Here is a 27,288-nt window from a genome sequence, read left to right on the forward strand (position 1 = left end):
CCGGGACCCGGCCGAGGCGCCCGGCGACGTCCATGCGCCAGCCCGCCCCTCCCGCCGCCCCCGCTTCCCCCAGCAGGAGGGGCCGGCGGGCCGCGGCGGTGCTGGGCGCGGCCTCCCGGCCCGGCCGGCGGGAGGCGCCCGCGGCGCTGGGGCCGCCCCCTCCCCCGCCGGCGGCAGCGCCATGGCCGCGGGGCGCTGAGGGGGCGGGAGGCGGGAGTGGGGCGCCCCGTGCCTGGCAGGAAGCGCGCCGGCCCCCCGCGCCGCGCCGCCCGCTCCGCTCCGCCGGCTGGCCGCGGCCGCGCCGCCCCCCTCAGGTGCGCTGCGCTGCGCGGCGCGGAGCGGCGGGGGCGGCGCTGCCCCCGCGCCCTGCGGCCCGGCCGGCGCAGCTGCTCAGCTCGGCTCGGCTCGGCACGGCACGGCGGGCCGGTCACGTGGGGCGGCGGCGGCGGAGCGGCGGCGCCGCGCTCCGTGCTGCTCCACCTGCCCCGCCGCGGCGAGCGCGGGCCGGCCATGGGGGCGCGGCGGCGGCGGGGGGATGCGCCAGCGCCGCTCCCGGCGCCCCGGCCTGCGGCGGCAGCGCGGGCTGGCCGCGCCGCCGGCCCCGGGCAGGCGGCGTAGAGCAGCGCCGGGCGCCGAGCCGCCGGCCGGAGCCGTGGCGGTTTCCCCCGCACTGGAGGGCGGGCGGCGGGGCCGCGCCATGGAGAAGGCAGCGGCCGCGGAGCTCCGGCAGGGCGCGCTGGGGCCGCTCGCCGCCATCTGCCTGGGTGAGTGCCGGCGGCGGGGGCAGCGGCGGCGGGGCATGCCCGGGCACGCCGGCACCTGCGGCGGCCTGCGCGGCCCGGCGGGGCTCCGCGGGCCCGGCAGAACTTGGCGGCGGCCCCGGGGCAGCGCTGGGCAGGGCCGGCGGCCCCCGGGCGCCGCGGGCTGCGCTGTCGGCGCGGCCGCCTGCGGGCCGGCTCCGGAGCGGCGCCCGGGGCTCCGCGGGAGCGGGCGCGCTGCGCTTCGCTCTTGGCCCCGGCACCGGCGCGGGGGAAGCTCCGGCTCCGCGGCTGGCGGCGGCAGCAGCCCCGGGGGCCGCGCGGCTCCGGCCGCCCCGCTGACAGCTCCGGGGTGGCGGCAGGAAAAAACACTACTTCTTTTTTTTTTTTTTTTTTTTCTTGTCTCGTTTCCCTGCCACATTCCGCGCTCCTCCCTGCCGTCTGCTTGCAGCGGCTGCTCCCGCTCCGCAGCAGGTGTTAAGTTGCGGGGACGCGGCGCAGCGCAGCGCTAGTCCTCCCGCGGCCGAGGTGCCCTTCGGGGTGCGGTGCTGCGGCCGGCGGCCGGGGTGAGCGAGCGAGGAGCCCCGCGTGTATGCAGCAGGGGTGTGCTGAGGCTGGAAGTTCCTGAAAGTTGACGTCTCTGCTCCGACCTGCTGCGAAAAGATGGTGATGGAGCAGAGTTGGTCCCAGAGCAGCGCCCGGCGCGGGGGTGCGATGACTTTGAGCTGGTCTGGTGGTGGCTTGGCTAACCTGAGCTGTTAGGGCTCCTCGAGGTTGTCTGTGCCAGAAAAGCTGCTCTTTGCCGGGGTAGTAAACGAGATCATTTGAAATAATCCCTAATAATAAATAGTGTTCATTACATGAATTGTCAGAAACGTGTATTTGTGGCCCATTGTTCTGCTCATTCTGTTTTTATAAAAGCTCTTTTTTTAACATTAGCACTTGCCTAGAAAAATGTAGGAAGTTAAAATGTAGAAGTTCTCTGATTACTTCAGATGGGTGCATATTAATTAAAGGAAAAACAAGGTGAATTGCTGCCTAAGCTACAGGACGGTTTGGATGTTAGTTCTGAGCAGGGGAACGTTTTTGCAGAGGCTTAAGCGAGCGTCAGAGATATGCACGGGATGAGTACGTCTGCTGCACTGTTTATACAGAGTTAAAGATACAAGTTTCAGCCAGATCTCTAATTCCTTGGTTTTTGTGGCCGAGTCTGGCCAAGCTTTGTTAAAGCTTTTGTTATATAAGAGCCGTAGCACAATTGTTCTTAAAATGACTAGTATCATATTCAAAGATTGTATGAACTCCAGAGTTTAAGTGAGAATACTTCTTGTATTTTGCTGTGGGTGATGGGAAGCTAAAAGTTTCCTAGATCTCTGCTTGCTGTCACATCTGGAATTTCAGCGTCTGGCTCTTCTTTTTGGCTGGAGTGTTTTATTCCGATTCCTCGCACAACTGACGGTTGTGGACGTTGAGAAACGCGGGAGGGGGGAAGCCTGTCAGGTATGCTGGTTCAGTGAGCCCTTGCGAATGCGGTGCTGCCTCTCTAACTATTTTTGTGTTTCACTTCCTGCCTCTCTGTGCTTTCCTCTTGTCTTTATTTTCGGTTCCTGCTCTCTCGCTTCTCCAGCCTTTCCTTTCTTACATTTTTTGTTTTCCTGTAGCTTTTTGTGATGTTTGGGGTGTGTGTGTAGACACTGCCACTGGCCGTTGCTGTATGTGACCTCGGCTGCAAACTGCTGCTCCAGAGGCTGGAAGTGGGTTGCTGCAACTGTTCTTTCGTGAAGCCATTTTGTTTCTCATTGTTGAGAAATTCTGGAGGGCCTGGGATGTTACCTAGCAGAAAAAATATCAAAGCAGCGAAGGTCCTAGCTTGTGGTTGGGGGGAAAGACTGGCAGCTGCCGTTTGTTGCAGAGAGGCAAAGATGTAAGTTGCCCTTTTGATACGAATAATAACCACTTTCCTCCTTGAAAAGCTCGCCCTGAGAATTACTTAGCAGTTGAAATGAAGGACACAGCGAGTTTCCTGTGTCCGGTGTGAGCCAGCTGAGCTGTCACTGTTTTTTCTGGCTTTCCCATAATTGCCCTCAGCTGCTAAGAAAAAGAGTATTTGCAGAACTTTCTGATATATCCCCGGACTTTTACGTCAAGGTTTTATTTTGACAAGGGACAAGAAAACCGAGAGGGAATGGCTGTTGTTTCTTCTGGGCCTCTGACACTTCTGAGAGCTGAGTGCTTCAGAAGACACTAGTTTGGAGTGCCCTCATGTTTTATTTGATGGTCTTGAGTTGAGGGGGAAGAAAGATGCTGTAAACCATGCGGTCATTTGCTTGTTGGGGAAGGACCTGATGTGAAATTTGGGCTTTGTTTTAGAGAGCCATTCTCGACTGTTGTCTTAGTGTAAAAGAGTTTGAAATGAGAGCAAAGCAACTCGCACGCACCAGCCAACAGATGTTTTGCTTTTGCATAGCTACAATATTTTGGGTGTGTGGGGGGTTATCTTCTTTAGGTATCTGACAGGCCTCTGTGCAAAGCTGCCTCTAACTCTTTATCTTTCTCTAGCAAACTCAGGCTGTTTCTGAGAGTCCTCAGAAGAAAGTAACGTGACTCTGAGTCAGCTAATTCTTCCCTCTCGCTCCCCTTGTCTCCGTGCTGCGGTTCCCTTTTCGAGGACGAGGGGGGCCGGCAGTCAGGCGCGCGGTAACCGCCGCGTAGGAGTTAGTGTCCTGTTGCGACCGCTTGGAAGATCGCAGGTGGAAACACGAAGAGAGGGTGTAGCGTGACAGTAGAAGACCCAGACGTTTCCATGCAATGCGACTTCAAGCAGTCCTTTCAACTGTGGTGATAGCAGTTATGTAGAGCACATTTATGTGCTTTCCTTTGGAGCAAAATAAAATACTTTAATTTTCTTAAAATCAAATTTGTGACTTAATCACTAGTTAATTTCTTTTTAGTCTTTATGACTAAATTTCTATGGTTACAGGAATAGTGGTGCTGTTATGTGCAGCCGTTATTGCTGCGATCCAGGGTTTCTCTGGTATGGATATGCTGCTTTACCCAAAGAAGGGGTTAGCAGAGATAACTTTGAGCCATTTCCTGATGCAGGACTGCAGTATTGCTCTTAGGTAGACTTCCTGACCTATTGGAGCACGCTGGTGCTGTGAAATAAATAATTATGGAGCATGTTGTTATGTGACAATGTTTCTGTACATTACTTATGTAATATCAGTGCTATTGAGGTCCTTTGAAGATGGTGTTAACGCCTATTGACATAGATCTGCAGATCAAGCCTGTTTCTTCTCAAGCCGCAGCGTACACATGCTGTCAGTCGGTTGCCCTCCTTCCTTCATACGTTACTAAAAAGTGCAACCCTGCAACCATTTAAACAGAGCCAAAGTTGTCCTTCCTTCCATCTGTGGTAATATCCTGAAGTCAGTAATTCAAATTTTCTCTAATTAGTGATGTCAGGAGCCGTGTTCGCTTTGATTTGGAGGGCCTGGTCTCAGCCTGAGGTACTTAGCAGTCTGTGTATGTGTTGAAATCGGAGTCTGTGTTTAGCTCTTGGACGTCTGGCTTCAGGAAGGAAGACGTCCGAACTGTGGACATCTAGATACAGGTCACTGAAAGGCTGCTGAAGGCATCTGAGTTGCTAGGATTTGGTAAAAGTTCAGATCCACAAGTGACTGAAAACTGTGATTGAGCTCAAACTGGCAAGCCAAAAACCAAAGGAGTTGTTTTTAGCTTTTCTGTTTCCACCCTGTTAGTGCTGGGTACTTTTTCTTTTTCTTTCTTTTTTTTTTTGGTGCTAGGTTAAGTTATCCCAGAAGGTGGCTGGAGCAAGAGTCATTGTTTGGCAGTGTTTGGACAGTGTCTAAGGCAATGGCCTGCGTTCATACGCACTACTGTAACATATAAATAGTATTAATTGCGAGCAGCTTCCCAGGTGGCCATTGGGAACAGGGACAGTTTCTCTTCTTTTCTCCTATTGTTCATTTTTAATGATTTTTTTTTTTTATTAAATGCTTCCTGACAGATGTACATTTAGGATTTAATACATGCAAAATTAAGCCAAAGTGGGTGTTTGCCTGGGTTGTTGTAAGTGAAGTTTTGGTAACTTTTTGGACCTTTTTAATTTGTTTTAACGTTTCTCATGTTGATATTATTAGACTGTGTGTGTAGATTGTAGAACACTGCTAAAAATGAGAGCAGTTAGTGAAACACACTTTAACCATTAGAGAAGTGCCTTCAAGACTATATGGGGAAACTGATGTGGAACTACATATTCCACTGACCTCTGAGGTAATGATGGCATAGGAGAAATTTTTTTTTGGCAATTAGCAACTCTTATCAGATCACTCCCACGGGTAGGCACTGTGAGAGGAGACTTCTGAGACAATGAAGAGTACTTGGAGACTAATTTGTAAGTGTTTTGCAGCATCTTCTCATCCTGCTTTGATTTTACCACTGGACCCTTTTGGAAACTTCACTGCTTTTGATTAGTCAAGTTAATCCTGTTAGCTTTTGCAGTTTATTTTCAAGGTGACATTTGCCTGGGAGAAACAAACTTTGCTTTATTCAGAGAAGAGATATTTGAAGATGATAATCTCAATAATTGTTTTCCAGTGTTTGAGCAGGTAAAGTGACTGGCTGTGATTATCAGTGTTTTAGCGTAATTGTTCTTCTGTCTTTCCAATTAAAAAAAAGAAAAAAAACGGAAGGCAGTTTGGAGTAGATTGGCAGCTGGTTCTCTTGGTAGCATATTTGACAGATACGGAACTAACATCCTGTGTTGGCTTTTTTATAGCTACAGTGAAGGATATTAGTTGATTATGTGACTTGTCAGTGTGGATAAGCAAGGTTCTTGTTGGAAGAATGCAAATCACTTATATTAGCACCATGGCAAATGCTTAGAAATGGTTAACTACTAACTGCATCCTTATACCAATGCAATCTGTGTGAGCATTATTTTTCTCTCTTTACACAGTGAATCTCTTCCTGACCGGGAAAATAGAAAGTGCTGTTACCTCATTAGGTAAGACACATTTCTCTTATTTATGTTTACGGTTTTTCTGAAGTTGTTGCTTCTTTCCCATCTGAAGACATCTTTAAACAATACTGTGTGACCTTTGCTTGAGAAAAAGAGTAGCAATGACATTTTAGGAAGTTCAGAACTTTAAATCTTCCTGGGGTTGTTAGACTCCATGAATATCACTGTGCTAGAAAAAAAATGGAAGCTTGAGGTTAAGGTCTTAGTACATGCTGATATGTTCAGGGGAAAAATCTATGTCTAGGAAATGTGCCTGGGAATGTCAGGCTGGGGACGGTGGCCCATTCCCAGGGGGAACTAAAACTGGAATGTTAAAAATGTCTCGTGAATGTCAAAGTGGAAATGCAACCAGAATTGCAGCACTTAGTGTAATTTCCTTGTCTGCAGCAGTGCCATTACTTGCTTACTTTATTGTGACACTGTAATCAGGGTGTGAGGTCCTCTCAGTGATAAGGGCCCCCCTTGTGCCTGTCAGTCTACAATCACATTGATAGACATATTTTTTGCCCAAAGAGGACGCAACTTTTAAATTAAAACAGAATAACCAAATATGGAAAACAGGAGAAAAGGAGATGAGAAAACACAAAAATAATTGTAAGTCAATGGGTTGATTAATGTGGGACTCTGAGCTTTCAAGTCAACGTGGGGTTTTGAGAGAAGATTTAAATCAGGAAAGGGTAGTAATTTTATGATTAGATAACACCCTAAATTTAGCTTAGGGGAAGTTTGGATGAACCACTTGGGACACTTGTTGTTTTTAACATTGTATTTCAATTGTTCTGTTGGAAAAAATCCAGACTGTAATCTCTGTCCTAGTCAACGTTCTGTCCGGGTGATTCTTCGGCTTTTGATGGAGCTTCGCATCCTTTGGCTGTGTGGTATATGAGTATACTAAGTGTAACTTAAGTAATTATACAGTGGCTAGCTTAGATTGGTGATACTACTTTAGTTTGAAATATATGACACTCCGTGCAGTTGACTCTACTGCTTTCTAATGCTGTTTTTTGCTAGAAGGAGGAAGAGATAGATGAAACATTTTGCTTTTATTCATTCAAGTCTGTGGAAAACCTTGGAGTATGGTAGCCTTCGTGTTTTCTTGTCTTGATATAGCTTTGAGTTGCTCTGTCTCCTGACAGTGTAACCAGAATGGGGGGGAAATGATCATCAAAGGCCAGAGCAATAGTGTGGTTCATGTGTAGCTTCTCTTACCTCTGTGTTGCAGGTTAGGATGATGCATTTGTAAGGCAGATGACCCTGGCAGGAATCGTTTTGCAGGAGGTCTGACTTAAAGAGCCCTGATAGAATTTGGGAGGAATGCTTGCTCTCCTGAACACGGCCCGGCAGAGCAGCTCATTACAGAGGTGATCTTTACGATGGGGTAGAGTGTGGTTTCTTTTCAGAAAGCTAGCAATAGCAGAAATAATGAGTTCTGGAGATCGCAGGGAGAGCCGCTACCTCCGCTGTGTTTGTGCAAGCACTCCAAGCTGGAGAAACTGCTGCTGCTGAAAGGACGCCGTCCTCCCCCCGGGTCCCCTCTCTCCTTGCTCTCAGCCAGCCAGTCTAGCCTGTCCATCCAGCCGAGCGCTAGCCAGCTCCAGCTCTGTCTGATCGGCAGGCTGAGCCCTTGGGCTGGGCGTTTGCTTGCTCCGATACGGGGGCAGAAGCAGCCTGCCAGCCTGCTGTTGGACTAGATAAAGTGAAGGGGAGCCCTCGGAAAGTCCTTTCCCTCCACTGATGTAAGGAGCCTGCGTTAAGCAATGTATGCATTGAGGGAGCATTTTAGGGAACTAGGAAGAGTCTCCTGCCTACCCTGAGATAACTGCTGAGAAAACATATGCTGCCAAGCATTGAGTTTGGAAGAAAGTTCCTTGTGGCAGGTGCAAACCATCCCTCATCCTGGAGCATATGATTGAGATCTGTCCCTTGTGTCTGGGACAGACCCTGGGGTATTGCAGAACGGTGCAGAACTGCAGGATTTATGCTGGGATCATCTTAAAATTCATTCCTGCACAGTCTAGTGCCCCCAGTGCAAGCTGTCCTGTCCTTTGGTGGAGCTGGGCCTCTTGCAAAAACAGGAGTAAGACTATTGATGCACTGTTTTGGAAACTACTTTGCAAGTTTTTAGTAGCAAGTGTTAGTGATACACTTAACTGGCGGGGGGAATCAACTGCTCTTCGCAGTAGAAGGAACCCACTAGACGCTTGATTATTACAGAAAGTTTCAGTAAGATTTATGTCTGCTTGACAGAAACTCTCTGAACTCAAACCTCTTCTGGCATTTGTTTAAAGGGTTTTTGTGTTTTAAGGTATAAGGTAATCATTACTAATCTGTCTTCAGGATTTATCTGTTTTTAAATATGCTATCTCAGAAAATAAGATTTTTTGTTGGTATGTTTGCTGGTTTGCCAGTTTAGGGATTGGCATTCTCTTACGCTTCTTCAGTAATCCTGAACACAGAAAATGTAAGCTGTCTCGAGCTTTTACGAAGTTGTATTTTCACCCTCTGCGCAGAAAGGCTGTAGGAAAAACAGTTGTAGAACAATTGTTGGGAGAAGAAAAATAAAAAGGTTGTTGAATTGTCTCTGAGGCCTTGTGAGGAATCCAGGATTACGCCTTTTCTTTTTTTTTAGAGATTTACTTCAGATGTTTTGGTGATTTGAAAAGGCTTTTGTTTTCCTGAAGAAATCACAGTGTCATGCTGAAGCCTAACTGAATAACGCAGTACTGCATGCGTGCAGCTCTGTGCTGTGCCCAACTTTCTGACCGTCTCTGTCCTACACGAGAAGCGCAACCTGGAAGGCGTTTGATACGGCGGAGGGGTGCAGTTCTGTGCTGCGGCGTTTCGCTATAGTACCGGCTTTAGCAGTTTCTCCCCCGTTGCACAGCGTGGTGACTGCAGGAAGTGTATCTCATCTTTGGTGTGAGACGGCGCTTAACCACGATCGCTCGCTGACCTAGTTTGCAGCCGGTCCCTGTTGGGTGGGCCCGTGAGCTCCGCAGGCGGCTGCCCGCTGCCGCAGCTGGGGAGAGGGGTGTTGGAGGTGGGAGCGGGCCGAGGGGCTGGGAAGGGAGTTGGGGATGCTTTACTGCCACTGAAACCCCAGCAATGTGAAACCGTGCCCCAGTGTAGCTCTTCTGTTTTGTTCCCAGCACTGAGGGCTCTGTTCAGTGTAAGTTTTTCTTTCAAAAACAAAAAAAGTCACTTAAGTAGGTGAAAGAGCAGCTCTGGGAAGCAGTACTTGAACGCTTCACCTTGTTCAGCACGCAGCAGTCACAGCGAGGAGGAAGGAGGAGGAGGCAGCTGGTGAGGAAGCAGATCTGTTGACGTGCAAATACCATAGTAATGAGCCCTGATGGGAAATGAAAGGCGTCAGAAGCATATGGCAAACAAGTGAGGTTTGGGTGAGCACAATAGCAGTTTCCTTCCTCTGGCCCCGCCAGTTTCTCACAATGGGTTTGGAGGCCATGGACACACCCTGAAGTAGTGCGAGTACGTTTTGGTAGTGCGAGTTAAGATCTGTGGTCCATCAAAAGTAGGAGCCTTTGTAAGAGCAAAGCAGTTGCCTTTTTAATTTTGGATACGCTAAGTCAGAAATGCGTGTTGTGTGACAGAAGGGTGAAGGCATCGAAAAGTATCAAAGACAACTAACGTTGCAAGAGGAACTGCCTGCAGTGGCATACAGTATCAGTGCAGGCCTTGCCTTGCTTCTGCCCTTAGATTTTCACAGCTACTATTTTGCTGTTAAAAAGGGGAAGTCTTTTCTTTTGTCTGTTCCTCTCTCCATTTACTAAAGATGCTAATAGCAGATGTGCAGTGTTAATAGGAAATAGTAATTTCTCACTGAGGAACTGAACTGTCATGTTTTATCAGATCCACTGCTTACAAACTAGCAGCTATATATTATTGCAGAAGAAAAGCTGCTAGCAATCTTGCTTCAGAAAAGCTTGAATACTTCAAATAACTGTTGCTCGGGATTTTTGTAAATACTTCCTAAGCCTGAAAAACAACTATTTGGGAAAATAAAGTTTCTGCCTAACCACACTGATGAATGTGTGAGTAAAAGCAATAATGTGGAGTCACCAGTGTATCAGTGTGACTTTCTCAGAGTGGAAGCTAAAATAAGCTTTGCATAATTATCATTTTGTTGTCTGTTCTAATATGTGTGCTATCAAGAATGTATTTTTAATCCAGAACAGTAGCTGATACAAAGGGAACAGAAATATTTGCCGTGCTGTTGGTGGAAGCCTCTGGACAGTGCTCTGCGGCGTGTTTGCTCTGTTTGCTTTGTGCCTGCTGTTTCTTTCCCATTGAAAAGTTTTACTAATGTGGCAGTTATGAAATGCAGTCTTACCAGGTTCTTTCTCCTTTTTGTAGTTGTTAGCTCAGGGTCCTCTTATGCTGCTGTGATACGCTTATGCAGTGGTAAGTGTGTGGAGGAGCACATCGAGATGCAAGTCGGGTGATTTGGTGTGTATAATGAAACAAATTGAGAGCCGTAGGTCCTGTGGGTCTTACTTTTGCTTTTATAAGCATGTAATTGTTCCTGTAGTCTAGGGTTTTGCTGGTGTCTGGTGTGGCGTCTCTCTTTTTCCAAATGTGACGATGGAAATTTCCTTGGTTTTGTAACTACTTTGCTGCAAAATAGTTGTTTGAAAAATAGATCTTTTCATGTATTCTGTACATTTTTGTGGCCTTCGAAACTAGGAGGAGTTATGTACATATATTTCAGTGGAATGCCCTATTTGGAGGGTGAAAATAGTGGCTTTTTGTGTGTTTTGCCTCAGGTAAGTTACTCATCTAATGCTTTTTATATTCCTGTGGCTCTCACTTCAAAAGTGCTTACTGTGAACAAACTGAATAGTGCCGGGCAGAGATCCAGTGATGGGGGACGCTGCAGCCGGTCCCAGCCCTGGCCAGGCCCTGTGCAGGCAGCCGTGTCACCTGACTTCACTGCAGCCGGCAGCTTTGCTGGTACTTCTTCACCCCGTCCCTCCAGTGCAGCTAAATCTGATCCTGGCTGCGATTTGAAAATGATGCGTTTGCGTGGCTGCATTTCAAGCAGTACTCTGTCTGTGATTTATAGTGCAGTATACTTGAACGTGTATGTATATGGAGAAACTGGAGATATAAGGCATCCTTTTTTCTCTTAGCCACCTTTTGAAGCAATGAGAAATTAAGCTTTTATGAAAAATTGGAAAAGTCTGCTGTGATCCGCAAGTCAGGCTCTAAATAGTCATTTGTTTTAAAAATAGATTTTAAAATATTTTTGGAGAATGTTCGGAATAGCTATTGCATTACACAGAATTTCCCCTCTTGTAATCTACTGAGAGTACATTTTCCCATCAGAGCAGCTTTCCCATTTGTCCTTGGAACACTTCACTTTCATTTTCAAATTGGTTAATTGCAAATTTTAAGTATTTTGATTTGGCTTTAATTACCCTTCTATTGTCCATAGGAAGATCTGAAAGTGCTTTGAAAATACTGAGCTTTATTTAGCCCTGTTTGCTCCTTCCCCTGTCTGGAAAATTTATCTGCGGAGTTCAGAAGGAATTTGGAATACTTAATAATTTTCAGTGAAAACATTTGACATCGAAGTCCAGCTTACTTTTGTTCCTTTTTTGTTGGAGATCTTTTTTTAAACCATTTAAAAACTCTTCAGGTTTGTGATATGGTTAGGAGAATGAACAACTGTCCAGGAATGTATTATAGCAAAATAAGCTTTTAGATACTTTACTACTACTACTACACTGAGTATGGATCTCCTCCATTTGCTGAGTGATATACCCAGGCTTTGGGAAGCTGGTAAGAAGGATTTTTGTATTACATCCTCTTGGCAGATCTGTGCAGTATTATTGATTGTAGCCTTTGGTGGATTCATGCAAGGTTATTGATTGATCCTGCATTGAAATGCAGGTTATGCCTACCTACGCTTAAAGCAGGTGTCTTAATTAAAAACCAGGGCAGGAAAGAAAGTGGTAAGAGCATAAAATTATTGACTCTCATTTGTCTGCAATCCCAAGAAATTGATGAAAGCTCTTGTAGCTAACGTGAATTTTTGATTAGGCAAAGAATTAACAATAATATTTTTCCCCCCCTCATTAACAGCTGCTTGCAGTGGAGAACTGGAACAGCACACAGAGAGACGGGGAGTCATCTACAGCCCTTCCTGGCCACTGAACTATCCTCCAGCTGTAAACTGCAGCTGGTACATTCAAGGAGATCGTGGAGACATGATAACAATTAGGTATGGTTCGCGATGTTCTGTGGAGATAAAGGGTTGCTTTGCTGAAATGAAACAAAATGTGAATTGTTATCTGATATACCAATATGAAGCCGTCTGTCAGAGCTACTTGAAGGTAGACAGACTGGTTGAATGCAGGAAGCTGAAGCTGATTATGCTGAAGCATGATTGCAGGTTGGGCACCCCTCTCATTTTAGAAATGTTCCAGCATGGTCTGTAGGTTACTTCTGATATCCATTTTTAGACATGTAAGTCACTTGTCATCTTTCAATATATTTATCTTCACATTACCTATGTGAAATTTTATCCACCTCTGATACGTGAGGAGTTGGGAAACAGTGATATATTTACTCACATTAAATAGACTTCATTCTCTTTGTTGCCTGTAAATAAGAATGGGTGAAGGCTATAAAACCTGAAGTAGCCTGTATTCAGTTGGGCTACTTAAGATTCTTAAAGCAAAAATGGCTTTGTCTATAATGTCTTGAAATGGTGCTATATTGGTAGATGAAGATAATCATTGCTAATTACTTGTCAACCAAAACACGTGCTCTCTTTGCTAACTATTTCATTTCTACAGAATTAAATAATAGTTATAATTTGTGGCATAATTTCAGCCCTTTCTACAAAAATACAATTGAGAAAAAAACATTATATTCTAAAAGGCTTGCTAAGAATTTTAGGCTGTAATATCAACATACTGTGAATGTGCATAATCTCTCTGGGCTAATCATAGCATCCTTCTCAGACCAAGAAATACTTATTAAAAAAAAAAAAACCCAACTAGAAAGGTTTTTTTGTTTTGTTTTTAGTACTGTTGTATTTGACACCATCTGCTCATTCTTTGCTCAGCTGCTTAAAAAGACTGCAAACCTCTTCAGCTGCAGATGCTCTGCAATTAAAAACAAATCTGCCACAGATGGAATAATAGGAGGGCTCCTTCGTCCATTGTTCAAAATAGGAACTACTCATCAACAGTAAGGAAGTAGATACCTGCCAGCATTTGAGATCCATAAATAGAAAGGCGCTTTTAAAACCCATTAAACTGTATTGGACTTGGGGAATTTGTTTCAAAGCAGAGATTGTTAGAAACTCTGAGGAAGCACATAAATGAGATGCAGAACTTTGCTCTTGAGAATAGCATTGCAGTTTATGCTGTGAAATCATCTCAGAGCTCCTAGTTAGAATTAGGATTCTCCTCTGCAAACGCAAGTGTAACAGAGCCTGAAGAAATGAGGGAAAGCAGGATGAGGAAAGTGGTAATAATGTGTGTATACAGTTTGGAGACGTGCATAGCAAAATGATTTTGAAAGATTTCTTTTTAAAGAGTTTGTTTTCTGTCACTAGATACACACAGCCATACCCTGCTCTCATACGCAAATGCAGACAGTGGGAACTATGTGTTTACATCCTAGGGAGTTGTTTAGCTTGTGGGTAGCAGATGTGTTGTGGTGTTACATTTCTGACTATAAATGCACTTGGAATGACTCACTCCAGTGATACATGAAATGCAAAGTGTTACAGCATCTGAGGATTTCTTTAGATGCCTAACACTGTTCAGAGGGTAGTAGCCCTTGTAAAGCCAGGGACGTAAGGGAGGCAGCTGACTTGCCCAGGCTAGCATGATACAGGCAGACTGGGAGATGGAGTTCAAATACAAACATATTTTCCTCTTAACTGTTGGGGATGCTTCTTATCCTAACAATTTGCTGATAGGGGCAAAAAAAGAGTAGCCTTTTTTCTTTTTTCCCTTAGGAAAATCAAACACAGTTAGTTCTTATGATAAGATCTGGATTTTGAAAGGTAAAAAAAATTCTTTGTGTTATGTTACACTGAATGCATTTCCTTTGATCTTGAATTCTCATTGACAGTAAGACAGCAATATTATGTAAGTTACATATTTGGGATACAGGAAGAGTCATTAAGGGATAAAGTTGCAATTGAAAGTAGTTTTGATTCTAGAAAAACTGCAGTCAGTAGTGATTTGTTATAAACCTATTATTCAGCAGCTTTCCATGGAACAGTGTGCAGATCTGCATTTGGATGAAAGATACTGTCTTCTGTGGGCATGTCCTTTAGAAGCTTTGTTTTAGTACCTGCCTCTCGTATGTTCCTATAGATTTTCTTCATGTCCTCACATTTCCATGCTTACTGTTTTGCTGTATAGTTTACTTTTTAGAAATCCTTGGGGCAGACTTCATAAAAAAGGAAATATATTTTCTTCTTGCTTGTGCCTCTCTGTTAACTATGCGTGTTTCAGTACTTTCTTCTAAGTTTGTTTGTTTGCCAGAATCATGCTGTTGAGAGCTGGGAACAAATGGCTAGCTACTGGACCTGAGTTCTCCAGGATTATGTTGGGTCAGTCTGGATTCAAGTAGCCACTCTGTTATAGTTTTGGAAATTACTTGTTTTCTCTCTCATTTTCTCTATGTTTATGCCTGTTTTCAAAAGGCTGCGTAAAAATCCTGTAAGATCAGATAAAGATGGCATGTGCAGTAACTGCCTTTGTACTGTCCTTTGGAGGCTTTGTATGAGTATGTTTCCTTATATGAGAGAAAAAGATCAAGATCTTTGTTTAGCAGGTCCTGTTATCCATTTGCTGTAATTAACCATGACATGGGCAGAAGTTAAACAAACTGCATTTTATTATAGGAAGTTGTGGGACTGAGAGTAAAATGTTCTCCATTTTCAGAATTCAGGATAGAGTAGTGGGAGTGGTTACTGCTGCCTTAGGGACCCTCTCAGGCTGTTCCTGATGAATTGAGCGTAGGGGACTGGCCTTCGTTGGCTTTTACTTTGGTGAAGTGACATGTCATTGGCTTTGAAAAAATTTTTTTTTCAGATGCCGTCTGAGCTTAAAATTCTGTGCACAGCTGAGGACTGTTCATGTAAAGGCTTGCTAGTATGTTACATGACAAATTAAAGGGGCTGCTTCAGGTTATCTTTGCTGAACTCAGTGTTTCAAAATTTCACATTGATTGGAAAAACTCATAACAGCCATTTATTTTATTCAGAGACATGGACTGCGTGTCTCTTGCCTAAGGTTACAAAGTTAGTTGGTGCTTGGGAGCTGGGAATGGAAGAGATTTCCTGACTTCCAGGTCCTTGTGCTTCAGTGGTTAAGCAGAAGTTTTTAATGAGCCAATTAAGTCATCAATTGTTCACAGTCTGCGCTTGCCGTGAGAGGCTGGCAAATGGAAGTGACTTCTCATGCTTAATTGGCTGGTCTGTTTTATTTTGGGGCTGTGCTCTACTGATCTACCCATAATATTTGTTCTCCAATTTTTTAATGAGTTTAGAGGGCCAAATTGGACACTTATTTATTTACTTCCTTTCATTCAGCTTTTACACCTGCTGAGCCTCCAACAGATTACTATTTCTTGTTTGTTTTCGTGATCAGGTCGTGTTTGTTCTTTTCCAGTTATTAAGAAAGGATATTTTTTGTGCTTTAATCTGTAGCTGTTTGTGCCTAAATTAATTAAGACGGTTGTAGGGAATTCCCAACATTATTTTTAGAACTAACTTTTTCTAGCTGCTGTTGCTCCTCCCAGTGCAGATGGCAAAAAGCTTAGCTCTGCTGAGCGTCAGTTCTGCAGGTAGCACATCTCTTTCATAGTTACAGCAGCGAGTACGAATATTTATGATAAGCTGGTCTAATGAAGTTCTTTCCAGCAACATGCACATACTAGAAAGTCAATAGGAAAATGTCATTGTATGCCACTTGCTTCATTTGAATAATCTTACAGGCAGGATATGATACATAGCCAATCCTCTAATTTGCAGGGAGGTCTCTGGAGTCCTTCTCAGTACTGGAAATAACCTTTTCCCAGGATTGTACCACTGATAGAAACATTAGATGATCTCACCAGAATTTTTTAAAAACAGATTTAGTGGTGCATTTTTCAGCTCACATTTAGTTGTTTTGATCCTCAAAATTTGAATATTCCCAATACCTACTACACTATTCATGTATTTTTGTACACAATAAAATTTTTTTGAAAGAATTAGCTCTGAAAGAGACATTTCAGAAGGATGATAACTGAAGTTAATACTTCTGAATACTTTTGGGAGAATCAAAACCTGAAAAATTTGGTCTGATGATTTGTTCTGTTACACCAGTCTCCTCCTCTATTCTTACATTGCGCTGGAGATCTATGGCTGGCAGTGAGAACGTGCTGAGGGCCAAAGCGTTTTAAAGGGTGTTATATGTATTAGTGATGGGTGTTGCACCTTGTGAATATTGCAGTTCTTGCAGTACCAGCGTTTGACTCCTGCAGGTTAGTGCCTCAGTGCCTCTTCTCTCCTCGGCTTTGCTTGGAGAGCGGAAAAAGCCTTCAGGGAAGCGAACTTCTCCTTCCCTTCATTTTTTGCCTGATGAGATGCCAGGGCAGAGGCGTGCTGCCATGCAAGTGAAGCTCATGGATGGAGGGGTCGTTTGCATCCCAAGGAGCAGTCGGGGTGCGGTGGGGAAATCTGTATTTGAGGTGCGTAAAGGCTGGAGTTGTAGTGGCACTGCACGCTGCAGTCTCCGTGGCGGGGCAGACCTCGGGGCCTACGCTGTGGTCCCTCGGACACCTCAGCGTGGTGTGCTGGCGAGGGTGCGTGGCAGAACAAGACCCCCTTTCTCTGCCAGCAGCCTGTCTCCTCTCACTTTCCCCCCAAACCCCAGTGGTTCCATACCCAAGTTGTTTAAAAATCCCCCAGTACTGCCAAGCGCTGTGTGAGGTATGCGTGACACTGTCCATTAGCACGCTCTGCTTCAGCGTGACTTGGTTCTCTTTCTTAATCCCCCAAAACGCCATGACTTTTGCCTATAAAGTGCCTGATACCTCCCTCAAGACCCATACCTACAGATGTTATTCAGTCCATCTCCAAAGACTGTTCGTAAGGTGTTTATACAGTCCTACAAGCAGTAGGCACACAAGACTTTTTCCCTTACTTCCACTTTATACGATCAATCGTTCAACTACTGGGCTAAGCCTTTTGACAGAGAAACTTGCCTACCAGTTTGAGACAGTTCAGCTGAACAAGTAAATGTCCCCATGTTCAGTTTTGTGGGTAGCAGGATTAAGTTGTTCTTCAGAAGACAGTAACATCAGCAGCAGATCTAATTACAGGTGATGAAAGAAGTGGAGTAGCAGAGGTTGAACAAGTTATTCTGAACTCTTGGGTAAAATAGATCAGTGGGCTATTTCAGGTCAGATCAGTATGGCAGAAATATTTCTTACATAAAACCTTGTTTTTGAAAATGCATTATAAAGCAAAAAATAATTATATATTTATATACGCACACATATACGTGTTGTTTAGTATTTTGTTATAAAGGAGTGTTTTGTGTGGTGAAGATGCTTGACACCTTGTTCAAATATACCATGTTTTTGGTCTGGAGTGAAATCGCTATCAGTCTACATGGAACAAAATTTGCTTCTGTTGGAGACAATATTATGTAACAGGAAGGCTCAGGAAGGATTGCTGCGGAGTGACAATGCCTTAATCAAAGCAAAATTTGTTTAAAATGTGTCTGATTATAGTTTGCATGAGAGAACAGAATTGTCTTGTTTTTGGTTTTGCCATTAGAAGGAGAAATGTGTATCTATTGTGTATAAAAATTTTAAAACAAAACTAGGACATCCGTATTTCAGAGAAATTGTGTTTATTCGGTGGTGTTTCAAACTTCCAGGCACTGGTATGTGATTGAGATGCTTATTAAGAAAGCAGTTCATTCTTGTGCATACTGTTTTGCCTTTTTCTAATATGGAGGCATTTGTTTCAGCAAAGGCGTCCTTGTGAGGCAGTGTGTGTTAGTGTTTGCAGGGAGGCTTCTGAAGATGGTGCTTCCTTGCAGGTATATGCTGTGTCGGGTACTCAGTTGGTTTGTGACTCAAGCTTGGAGTTTTGAGTTGAGAAGTTTGGGGTTCTGCACGGGGCCTCTTCCAGAACCACAAGTGACACTGGGGAAAATCCACTATTCTCTCGACGCCTGTGCTTCTGCTTTGGAAAGTGGGACTAAAGCTTCTTCCTCATCCAAACCCTTTATAGTAACCCCCCAAAACCCCTTTATTAGTGATATACTGTATGAAGTTCTCAATGTGCAAGTGGGAGATATTGTTAATTATATGCAAGTGCAGGCTCTGCATATGTATCCCTATCATCTGCAGAAGAGTTTGAAAACAAGACAAGTGAGTGTAGCTGACTTTTCTGTACTCTGTGTGTGTCTTAAAAACATTTAACCTTTTTCTTTTTTCTAGAAATAAATACATTTTAATATAAGGTGCAGACAGCTTATTAGAGAGAGAAATTCTCCCCTTAGATGTCTGCAGCCTGTGTTACGTTACAATGCTGATGTGTGAATTATTTACGTGATAGACAATAGTAGCTTTTTTCAGCTAGAAAGAAGCTTTTTTATCACTAGAGTGGGGAAAGTGAGTGGGCCATGACACTGCTGGAGTGCTGACAGCTCGGAAGGCCAGGAGAACAAATTGTTTAGTTCTTTAAGGTTGTTCCTGGTATACCTAAAATAACAGTAGAAGTAAGAAATCAAAAGATCTAGTAAATGATCTCATCTGTCTCAAACAAGCCAGATGGTTTTTCTAGTTGTTTTTTTTTTTTCCACCACAAATTCTGAGTTTCCATTTCTTGATACAGCGACTGTTCCCTTTTCTTACAAAATTTGTTGCTGGGCAGGTAGGAAATTCTAATGCTTATCCAAAAAGTTTTTATGACAAGAAAACACTACAAATAATCCTCCAAGTAGATGATAGGAACCCTTTTTGATTCTGGTGCCAAAGTGAGTTACAGAAAGCAAAACCAACGTGGTAGCTCAGTAATGCTGTCTCAGATCTCTTGCAAGAGTTGACACTGTGCCAATAATTTATTACTGCTGCTCTATATAATTCCTTTTCATGTTTTAGTGGCTGCTCATACACTTTCCTGGTCATTAAAAAGGTTTTTTTGCAGAACACCTGGGACAGAGATCCTCCTTGGTTTATCTTTATACGGTTGAATGCTTTAATTTTTTGTTCCTGATTGTGAAGTCGTCTGGAGCCTCATTTCAGAAGCTTGATGAGATCATTTAAAGCAAAGTCATCTCACGCATTCCCACATACATCACTATAGGAATGTTTCTTCCTGGTTGGTGAGATACATATAGCACGATGGGAGAGAATTAGAAAAGAGGAATGGCACCTTTTGGATGGATTGTCCTTGCCTGCACATATGTTATTGGACATCTCTCAACTTTCATTTTAACTTAACACTTTTAGTGCCCTCTTACTGTTTAAGAGTATTTTTAAGCCAGTGTGTTTGGCAGAACCTACAGGTATGTGCAGGTTAGAACTCCTGTTTAGATGAATTGGCTAGTTTATGTAGTTGCTGCTCTTTCCCTTTCACCTTCAAAGGGAAAGATCTGGCAGGCTTTTACAGCCTTTTGTAACTATACTGTGATATCAGAAAGTTATCTTTCCATTTATCTTTTTCATAGAATTCCTCTCTTTTGTTTGCGTGAAGTTCTTTGTGGAAGGTGGCCTCTATTTTGTAGGAGTATTTCAACCTTACTGAAAATTCTTTCCAAGTGTTTGCATGGAGTACACACAGACTTTTAACACGCTTGTTTGTATAGCTGCATTATGTGGAAGAGGACCAAAATATATTTCTAAGTGTCCTGAATAATGTGCCCTTTCATAATGAAACATGCTTCTCTGTGCGTGGCTGTTGTCATTGCAGATTACTGAATGCAAATCTAATCTGTGTAATCAGACTGCGCAAATATGCTATGTGGTTCCTGAGCTACAGGTCATGGGTATCATTTGGTTGTGTTCAGTGTCCTGCAAACAATTTGGGCACCTCTTTGCCCCAGGTAAGCTACTATTGAGTAGCCCTTGGGTTTGAGCCAATGGAAAGGCTTAATGTTTGACTCTAAAAGGTTGTAGATTTGTTTACTCTGCACTTGCTTTCTCAGGAAGGGACTATTTTAGCCTTTCAATTAATAATAATGTTTGAGAGATTTTTACAGTTCCATTTCCACTCCTTGCTGTCCTTATCTCCTCTTGTCCTCTCTCCACCTATGCATAGCTTGAAGAACCAGTTTTGTCTTACTTTTTGATCCCCTGAGGAGTTTGCACTTCTCCCTATTGCTTTTTCTTCTGTTTCCTCTCCCCTCTCCCCTTGGCATGGTAGTCTCCCCTGCCCTTCCATACGTTCGTAACTTTTAAGGTTGGAAAAGAAATCTGCCTTCTGCATAATGCGTGCTGGAATTTGTGCTTTTACTCCTGTCTGTGTTTTGGGAAGCAGTTTTGTTTTAAGAGCTTTGAGTGAAAGAAGGATCATCTCTTCAGCTTTTGGAGTTGTTTGGCATGCTGTTTATGCCTGTGAGATGGGTGCTTTTCCAAACTGGGAAATTTGACTGCTATGTTTACATGTACTCAAGGTACTGTAGGTGTTTCATTATCTTTGAATGTGATCTCTTTATGTCAGTACTGCTTGGTGCAGAAAGTCAGCTGTTACAGCCTGTTTTTTCTCTGTTTGGCTTTGTTCGAGATGTGTTCTCTCTGTTACTTGTGTTTTCTTTTGTTCCTAACAGTTTTAAGAACTTCGATTTGGAAGACTCTCAGAAATGTGCAGTAGACTGGTTGATGATCGGCCCATCTTCCAAGAGGGAGGAGTACAAAGTGTGTGGCTCTTCCATACCTCCATCTTTCATTTCTGCGAGGGATCATGTTTGGATATTTTTTCACTCCGATGCATCAAGCTCAGGACAGGCTCAGGGATTTCGCCTTTCTTATATTAGAGGTAAAATCTTACAGTTTCACTGGCTTTGCTAATACTCTCTCTGGCAAAACCAGAAGACGATATTTGTTGATAAGGGTCTTGTGCTGGTGTGGATGACTGTAAGGTGTTAGCCATGGTAACATTGGTATTTTTTCCACTTGGCTTTATTTCAGTATTCCTGAAGTGTACTGGCCTGACAGATTGAATTGTGACACGCAGGATCACGTTTAAATCCACTAACCACCACCACCACGTTTAAAGTGTGGCATTGGATGTTTCTGAAAGTTTCACTACTGACTTTTCTCCTCTCCCTCTCTTTCACAGGAAAAATAGGTCAGGCTGTTTGCCAGTCAGATGAATTCCGCTGTGCAAATGGAAAGTGTATTCCCAGTACTTGGAAGTGTAATTCCATGGATGAGTGTGGGGATAATTCGGACGAGAGAAACTGCACTGTCCCTCCAACAGAGCCTCAGTCCAGCATCTGTCCCTCAGGAACATTCCAGTGTAGTGTAGCCCATTCCACCAAGTGCTTGATGAACGAGCTGAGATGTAATTCAGTCAAGGACTGCAGTGATGGTTCAGACGAAGACAATTGTCCTGATCTTTCTTGTGGTAAAAGGCTGGGTAATTTTTATGGGTCTTTTGCTTCCCCAGATTTATTCCGTGCTGATCACAGCAGATCAGACCTTCGTTGCACGTGGTACGTGGACACACAGGATAATCGACATGTTCTGTTGCAGCTTGATTTACAGTTAGGCTACAATGACTATGTAAAGGTGTATGATGGCATCGGAGAGAGAGGTGATAAATTAATGCAAACATTTTCTTATCACAACAACAGGCATTCAGTGAGTGTGGAGTCTTCAAAGGGCCAACTCACTGTCTCATATCATGCCCGTTCCAAGAGTACTGGCCATGGGTTCAATGCAACCTATCAGGTGAAAGGATATTGCCTTCCTTGGGAACACCCTTGTGGAAGTGATGAGGAGTGTTTCACAGATAAGCAGCATTGTGATGGCTGGTGGCACTGTCCAAATGGCAAGGACGAAGAGAACTGTCCCGCTTGCCAGAAGAATGAATACCCGTGTGAAGGAAACAGTGGGCTTTGTTACTCAATACTTGACCGATGTAATAACCAAAAGAACTGCCCAGATGGCTCAGATGAAAAAAACTGCTTTACTTGCCAGCCAGGAAACTTCCACTGTGGTACAAATCTGTGCATCTTTGAGACTTGGCGCTGTGATGGCCAAGAAGACTGCCAGGATGGAAGCGATGAACATAACTGTCTGGTGATCGTTCCCAGGAAGGTCATCACCGCTGCTCTGATTGGGAGTCTCGTGTGTGGCTTGCTGCTGGTGATAGCACTGGGCTGTGCATTTAAGTTATATTCTCTAAGGACCAGGGAATACAGGTGAACATCTTGCTTCTGTGATGCTTTAATAGCTGAGGCTTTTATTTATTTATTTAAATGTATTATTCCAAGAGAATTTGGGTAATACAGTGAAAATGATCCAAGGAATTGATGACAATTAAATTGTCACTGCACTGGGCTTAGAGAAGAGTAATCTAGTTTTTCAGAAGTAGCGGAATGTCAGCTCTTGTGTGTCTCACTGCTAATGCTGTGTTGTAAGTATTAGCTGGGCTTACAACAGTATTAGCTGTTGTAAGTATTAGCAAGGCCAGTGTCCTTGGCCTTGCTGTGCAGATTGCATGTGTTTCTGTGCCTGTTTTGAATGTTTGTGCAAGCATGGTTTTGTCCTTTGGGAGAAAATGGTAAGGGACTTTCTGAGGCCTGTCTCTTGCCATATCCACTAGCTCTCTGCCATGCTGCTGCTCTGTTAGTGTTTTCGGCACAGTGTGCTTCACATCCTCTCCTGGATCAAATCTGACTGACTAAGGAGCTAGAAAAAGCTGCAGTGCTATGCTGGGAAACTTGGTGGTGCCTGGCTTCTGGCAGGAAAGCCAAAGCTCTTTGCAGCTGCAGGCCTGCCCCTGTTGTGTGATTCTTTCCAGTTCTTAATGTTGTATTTTCCAAAAATAACCTTTGGATCCTTGCAGAACAAGCTAATGCTGTTACTGGCCTAAGCTGGAACCAGACTGGAAAAACTTTCATAACCACAGAATCCAAGTTGGAACTGCACCAATGAGTTTGTTGGTTTGACTCCCTGACACTTACCCTTTACTCTTTTTCCTTTTTACATATTTTAGCATCTTTGTGATAAGATTTTTCACTGGGCCTACTTGAGAGTTTCTTTTTCTTGTTGCTATGAATTCCTCTGCACTGCTTTTGTTACATTAAAGTAGGGAAGGTAGGAGTAAATGGCTGCATGTGTGCGTGCTCTCTGTCTCTTTTTTTTTTTTTCCTCTAATTCTGGTTCTGTTTTCAGAGCATTTGAGACCCAGATGACACGACTAGAGGCAGAGTTTGTGCGGCGGGAAGCTCCACCTTCCTATGGGCAGCTGATCGCACAAGGACTTATCCCACCAGTTGAAGACTTCCCTGTGTACAATGCATCGCAAGTACGGAGACAGTGCAAATGAACCTATGTGCAGCCAAACTCCTATAGATTAGATAAAGTCAGTTTGGAGCTGTATTCTTTCAGTAGTGAAATTGCATTAGGGAAGTTCTCCTATTAAAAAATGTGTATGTTTTACTTTGTGGTGAAGAACCACAGTTGTCTATCTTAGTGTTGTGGCTACTTTTGAACACATTAAATGTGTTGCTGATGTTAGAAGACTCAGTGCTCTGTAGTCTGATTCTTTGGTGACGATCAGATAGGACGAATGGGGCATCTTGCTGGGCAGGCAAGTAGAGGTTAAACTCAAGGAAAACCCTTTAAGGGTAGAGGTGTGGGTAGGGTAAGGGCTTTGGTAGGGGCAGAGTTATTTGGCAATTAGTTTATTAGAAAATACACATTTAACAAGGAAGTTGATGGATTAAGGTTAAGAATTCTGGTAAAATGGAGAAATTAGTGGATTAGCGGAGAGAACAGGCTTTAGGGGAAGTCTTTTAAATTTGTATGAAATTATAGTTTATTATATCTGTATTCCAGGCTTCTGTGCTGCAGAATATTCGGACAGCCATGAGGAGACAGATGAGACGTCACTCGTCAAGACGGAGCTCGTCTCGAAGGCGCTTAGGCAGGCTCTGGAACAGGCTCTTCCACAGGCCGCGAGTGAGAGGACAGATTCCACTCCTGACACCTGCCCGCACTTCCCAGACTACGCTGGGTGATGGCATCATCAACCATGCTGATGGAATCATCAGCCGTGCTGACGGGACTGTTCGGAGTCCTCCGCCTTCCCCCGAAGGACCTAATCTGGAGGCAGATACTCTTGGCCAGGCCAGGGGCCAACACGAAGCTGGATGTAGCAGCTTGCAGCCAGAGACTGAAATCACAGAACCGTCGCCCTCTGATGTCTTACCTAGTACTTGCACAGCTGCATATGCAGAGCCTGAGACTGGACACACTGACAAACCTTTGGGTACTGAGACCTCTAGCAGTGAGCTTAAACAGTCCAGTAAAGGGGATTCAGGAAAGGCTTTCAGAGATCCTTTGTCTGAAAGTGCTACAGAAACGATCCATGGAGGGTCAGCATCCAGAAGGACTGTCCCAGAGGGCAGTAGTTTAAGTAGAAGTCATCCATTAAGTGAAGAGCCATGTAGGTTACCCTTAAAAAAGTGGGAGTCTGCTTATTCAGACAGCCCTGTGAATGTTCATATCCAAATGGATGGACAAAACCGATGTTGCCCTAACTCATATCGGGAGGAGCCTTTGGGTATTCATGCGGCTTGTTGCCATTCTGTGGAAGTGCCAATGTTAGAGTCCTCTACCCCCCTCTCAGAAATCAATACCAGTGATGATGAATCTCTACTTGTTTGCTAATAAAATTTTGTTCCAGCCCTGTAGATTTTGTAACTTCATTGTTTATATTACGGTGCACTTTGATTACTGGTGGTAAGTCTGTGCTCTCGACTTTGTCTGTTAAAACCAGTGTGCTTTAATTCCCCTGGGAGTGCAATACAAGACTAAAAGGGACAAGTTTTTGTCTTTGTTGCTATTCCTGAAACTCCAGTGGGGCGGAAATAGGCCAGTATGTGTTATCAGGGGCTAGGAGAGCAGGAATGTGTCACAGCAGTTTGGAGGCATCTCCATCCTCTGTTACTTCTTCTGTGCATTTATTCACTTTGCATTCAGGGAATTTGTGTTTCTTTGCTTTTCCAAGTGGTCTTACTGAAACTAGAACTCTGTTGGATTCTGAGGTAGGCACCAATCGTTGTGACTGTGAGTACTAAACTAGAAATAAAATACTGTCTTTTCAGATGTAATTTAATTAAAATTTAATAATTTTAGTTAAAAAGATTATTTAGAAGGAAATAAAATCCTTGTAGCTTCCTCTTTTTCTCTTACAGAAATCACTCCCTTCCTTTCCTCCCCTCAGAAATATGATGATGGCTGTATGTACCTTGAAGCTTCCAATGTTACCAAAGTTTCTTTATAGAATATGCAGAGTGAAATCAGGTTTCTTACCTGCTATAACTTTGTAATAAGAGATTATCTGTCTTCAGTACAAGTGGAGTGCATTGAACCCCTTTTGCAGCAATATTTCTTTTTTATATTTTCATATGTTCTGTTACTTTCATAGTGATGTTGTGGAAGTTGAGGTATTACTTTCTTTTTCCCTATGCTCTTTTTGCCCTCTTCACTGCTTTTTTCAGGGACTTTTATGATTATACCACTTTGTGTGTGCCCTGAAGAATACTGAGGCTTCACAGCTCCTGTTGCCAGGAAGCACTGAGCACTTGGTAACTGTCAGGATCAGACTTATACATTATTTTGAAATATAATCTGCTACCTGGGTGCAGATCTATAAACATTTTTTTTAACTGAAATAGATCAGTGCGATTTTTTTTTTTTTTTTTTTTTTAAAGCTGACACTGTGTGGACTTTGCAACACTTTAATGTAAACAGGTGCCTTTTTGTTTTTTAGAGTGTAATTAAAAGCAAGCAAGTTATTTAGCTGGAAGAAGGGTGACATTGCTCAAGTGGGAGTGACTCGGTGCAGACTGACCCAGCGTCCCTGTGTGGTGCTCGGCCCTGCTACGATGGATGGGGCTCTGCATTCGTTTCTCTTTGGCCATGTCCTAACGGGGACTCTGAATTTCCCTGTGATGCAGTGACAAACCCAAATGCTTTGTACAGGAATTAACAAGGAAGTTAATGATGTTGCTCCTCTTTAGCGATCTCGGTGCTCTGAAGCCGATCTACTGCTGTAGGAATTCGGGCTGCCTGAAGCTCTTGACTGAACTTGTGAAACTGGTGGACTTGGCCGTCTGTAGAGCTGGGCTCTGCTGGCCGCGGGTCCCTTGTGAGCGTACTGGGAAATAGGCTTTTGCAACGAACAGTAAGTTTACGTCAGTCAAAGATGTTATTCCTTTAAATGGGCTGTATTTTTGTCCTGCATCTTTTACTGGATCTCCCTGTGGGAGTTCGTTACAAAGAGCAAGGAATAGGCCTTTGGCGTTAGCAAAATGTAGTTCAGAAGAATTACATTAAATTGATTTTTTATTTATTCCTTCAGATGCAAATTGCTTTCATAGTGTGTGTTCCAGCAGCAGGAGATTCAAATTCTTTAAGAGCATTAATAGCAGGAAGGGGTTGTGGCAAAATGTGTAATGAGTAAGAATCACAGTTACATGAAATAAATACTGCTCGCTCATTTTTTTTTTCCAAGTGTTTTTGTCATCAGGATTCATTTCATCAAAGGAAATGTAGTTTTAAGAGAGATCTTACTTTCATAACATTTGTAAACATTTTAGGTACATTCCACCTTTGAAAGGTCAAGTACTGTAGTCATTACACTGCCAGGGCTGTTTGTGTCTAAGGCTACAGTTTTTAGTGTTTTTTCTTTCTTTTCTTTTTTTTTTGTCTAAAGGTAATTTTAAATGCATAGAACTGTATTTATAAAATAGTAAACTTAATTGGAAGGAAGATTATATTTCAAGGTTAATATTGTGCAGATATGAAGGACCTTATAAATAAGTGTATATTTAGTTCTGTTACAGAAATGTATTTCTATAATAAAATCATTTTGATCATACTATGCCTTAAATCATTATCACCGCTGTAAGGCTCTTAAAATTGAAATATGTGCTTCAAAATACTGTTATATTTTGGGTACAGCTCTGAATAGCTAACACTGTATTTTAGTTTAAAATGTGTAACTTCACATAATTTCTTACATATACATATTTTGCGTACAGATCCATTTAGTAACTCAATGGAAATTTCGGTGAGAAAGTTTTACTTCAGAAACTTTTACCGATCCAGGTGAATGGAAATTTGATGCTTGTGCACAGAAATGTTCACAGCCCTCACTATCAAGGTTTATAGCCCTGCATAAACGAGAGATATGTCTGATGCTTTTTGTAAGCACATAACTTTTGTATTCTGCAATAAAATACTCTCTCCTGCCTC

The 27,288-nt window shown here is 43.6% G+C and overlaps 1 protein-coding gene across 7 annotated transcripts; it reads left to right on the plus strand.

The window, feature by feature from the left end:
* Window positions 1–111: 111 nt before the first annotated feature.
* On the plus strand, window positions 112–27,286 carry LRP3 (LDL receptor related protein 3). Of its 7 annotated transcripts, XM_064519667.1 has the most exons (8): window positions 335–764; window positions 5,740–5,787; window positions 7,025–7,163; window positions 11,908–12,046; window positions 20,622–20,830; window positions 21,134–22,220; window positions 23,197–23,329; window positions 23,863–27,286. In XM_064519667.1, the coding sequence occupies exons 4-8, from the start codon at window positions 12,033–12,035 to the stop codon at window positions 24,694–24,696; spliced, it is 2,277 nt and encodes a 758-aa protein (XP_064375737.1). In that variant the 5' UTR covers window positions 335–764; window positions 5,740–5,787; window positions 7,025–7,163; window positions 11,908–12,032; the 3' UTR covers window positions 24,697–27,286. The 7 variants fall into 7 exon arrangements, with proteins under 7 accessions (XP_064375735.1, XP_064375737.1, XP_064375733.1 ...); XM_064519665.1 differs by lacking the exons at window positions 335–764; window positions 7,025–7,163 and adding an exon at window positions 112–314; XM_064519663.1 differs by lacking the exon at window positions 7,025–7,163.
* Window positions 27,287–27,288: the final 2 nt, after the last annotated feature.

The sequence above is a fragment of the Dromaius novaehollandiae genome, chromosome 13 (assembly GCF_036370855.1).
Source record: "Dromaius novaehollandiae isolate bDroNov1 chromosome 13, bDroNov1.hap1, whole genome shotgun sequence".
Lineage (NCBI taxonomy): Eukaryota > Metazoa > Chordata > Aves > Casuariiformes > Dromaiidae > Dromaius > Dromaius novaehollandiae.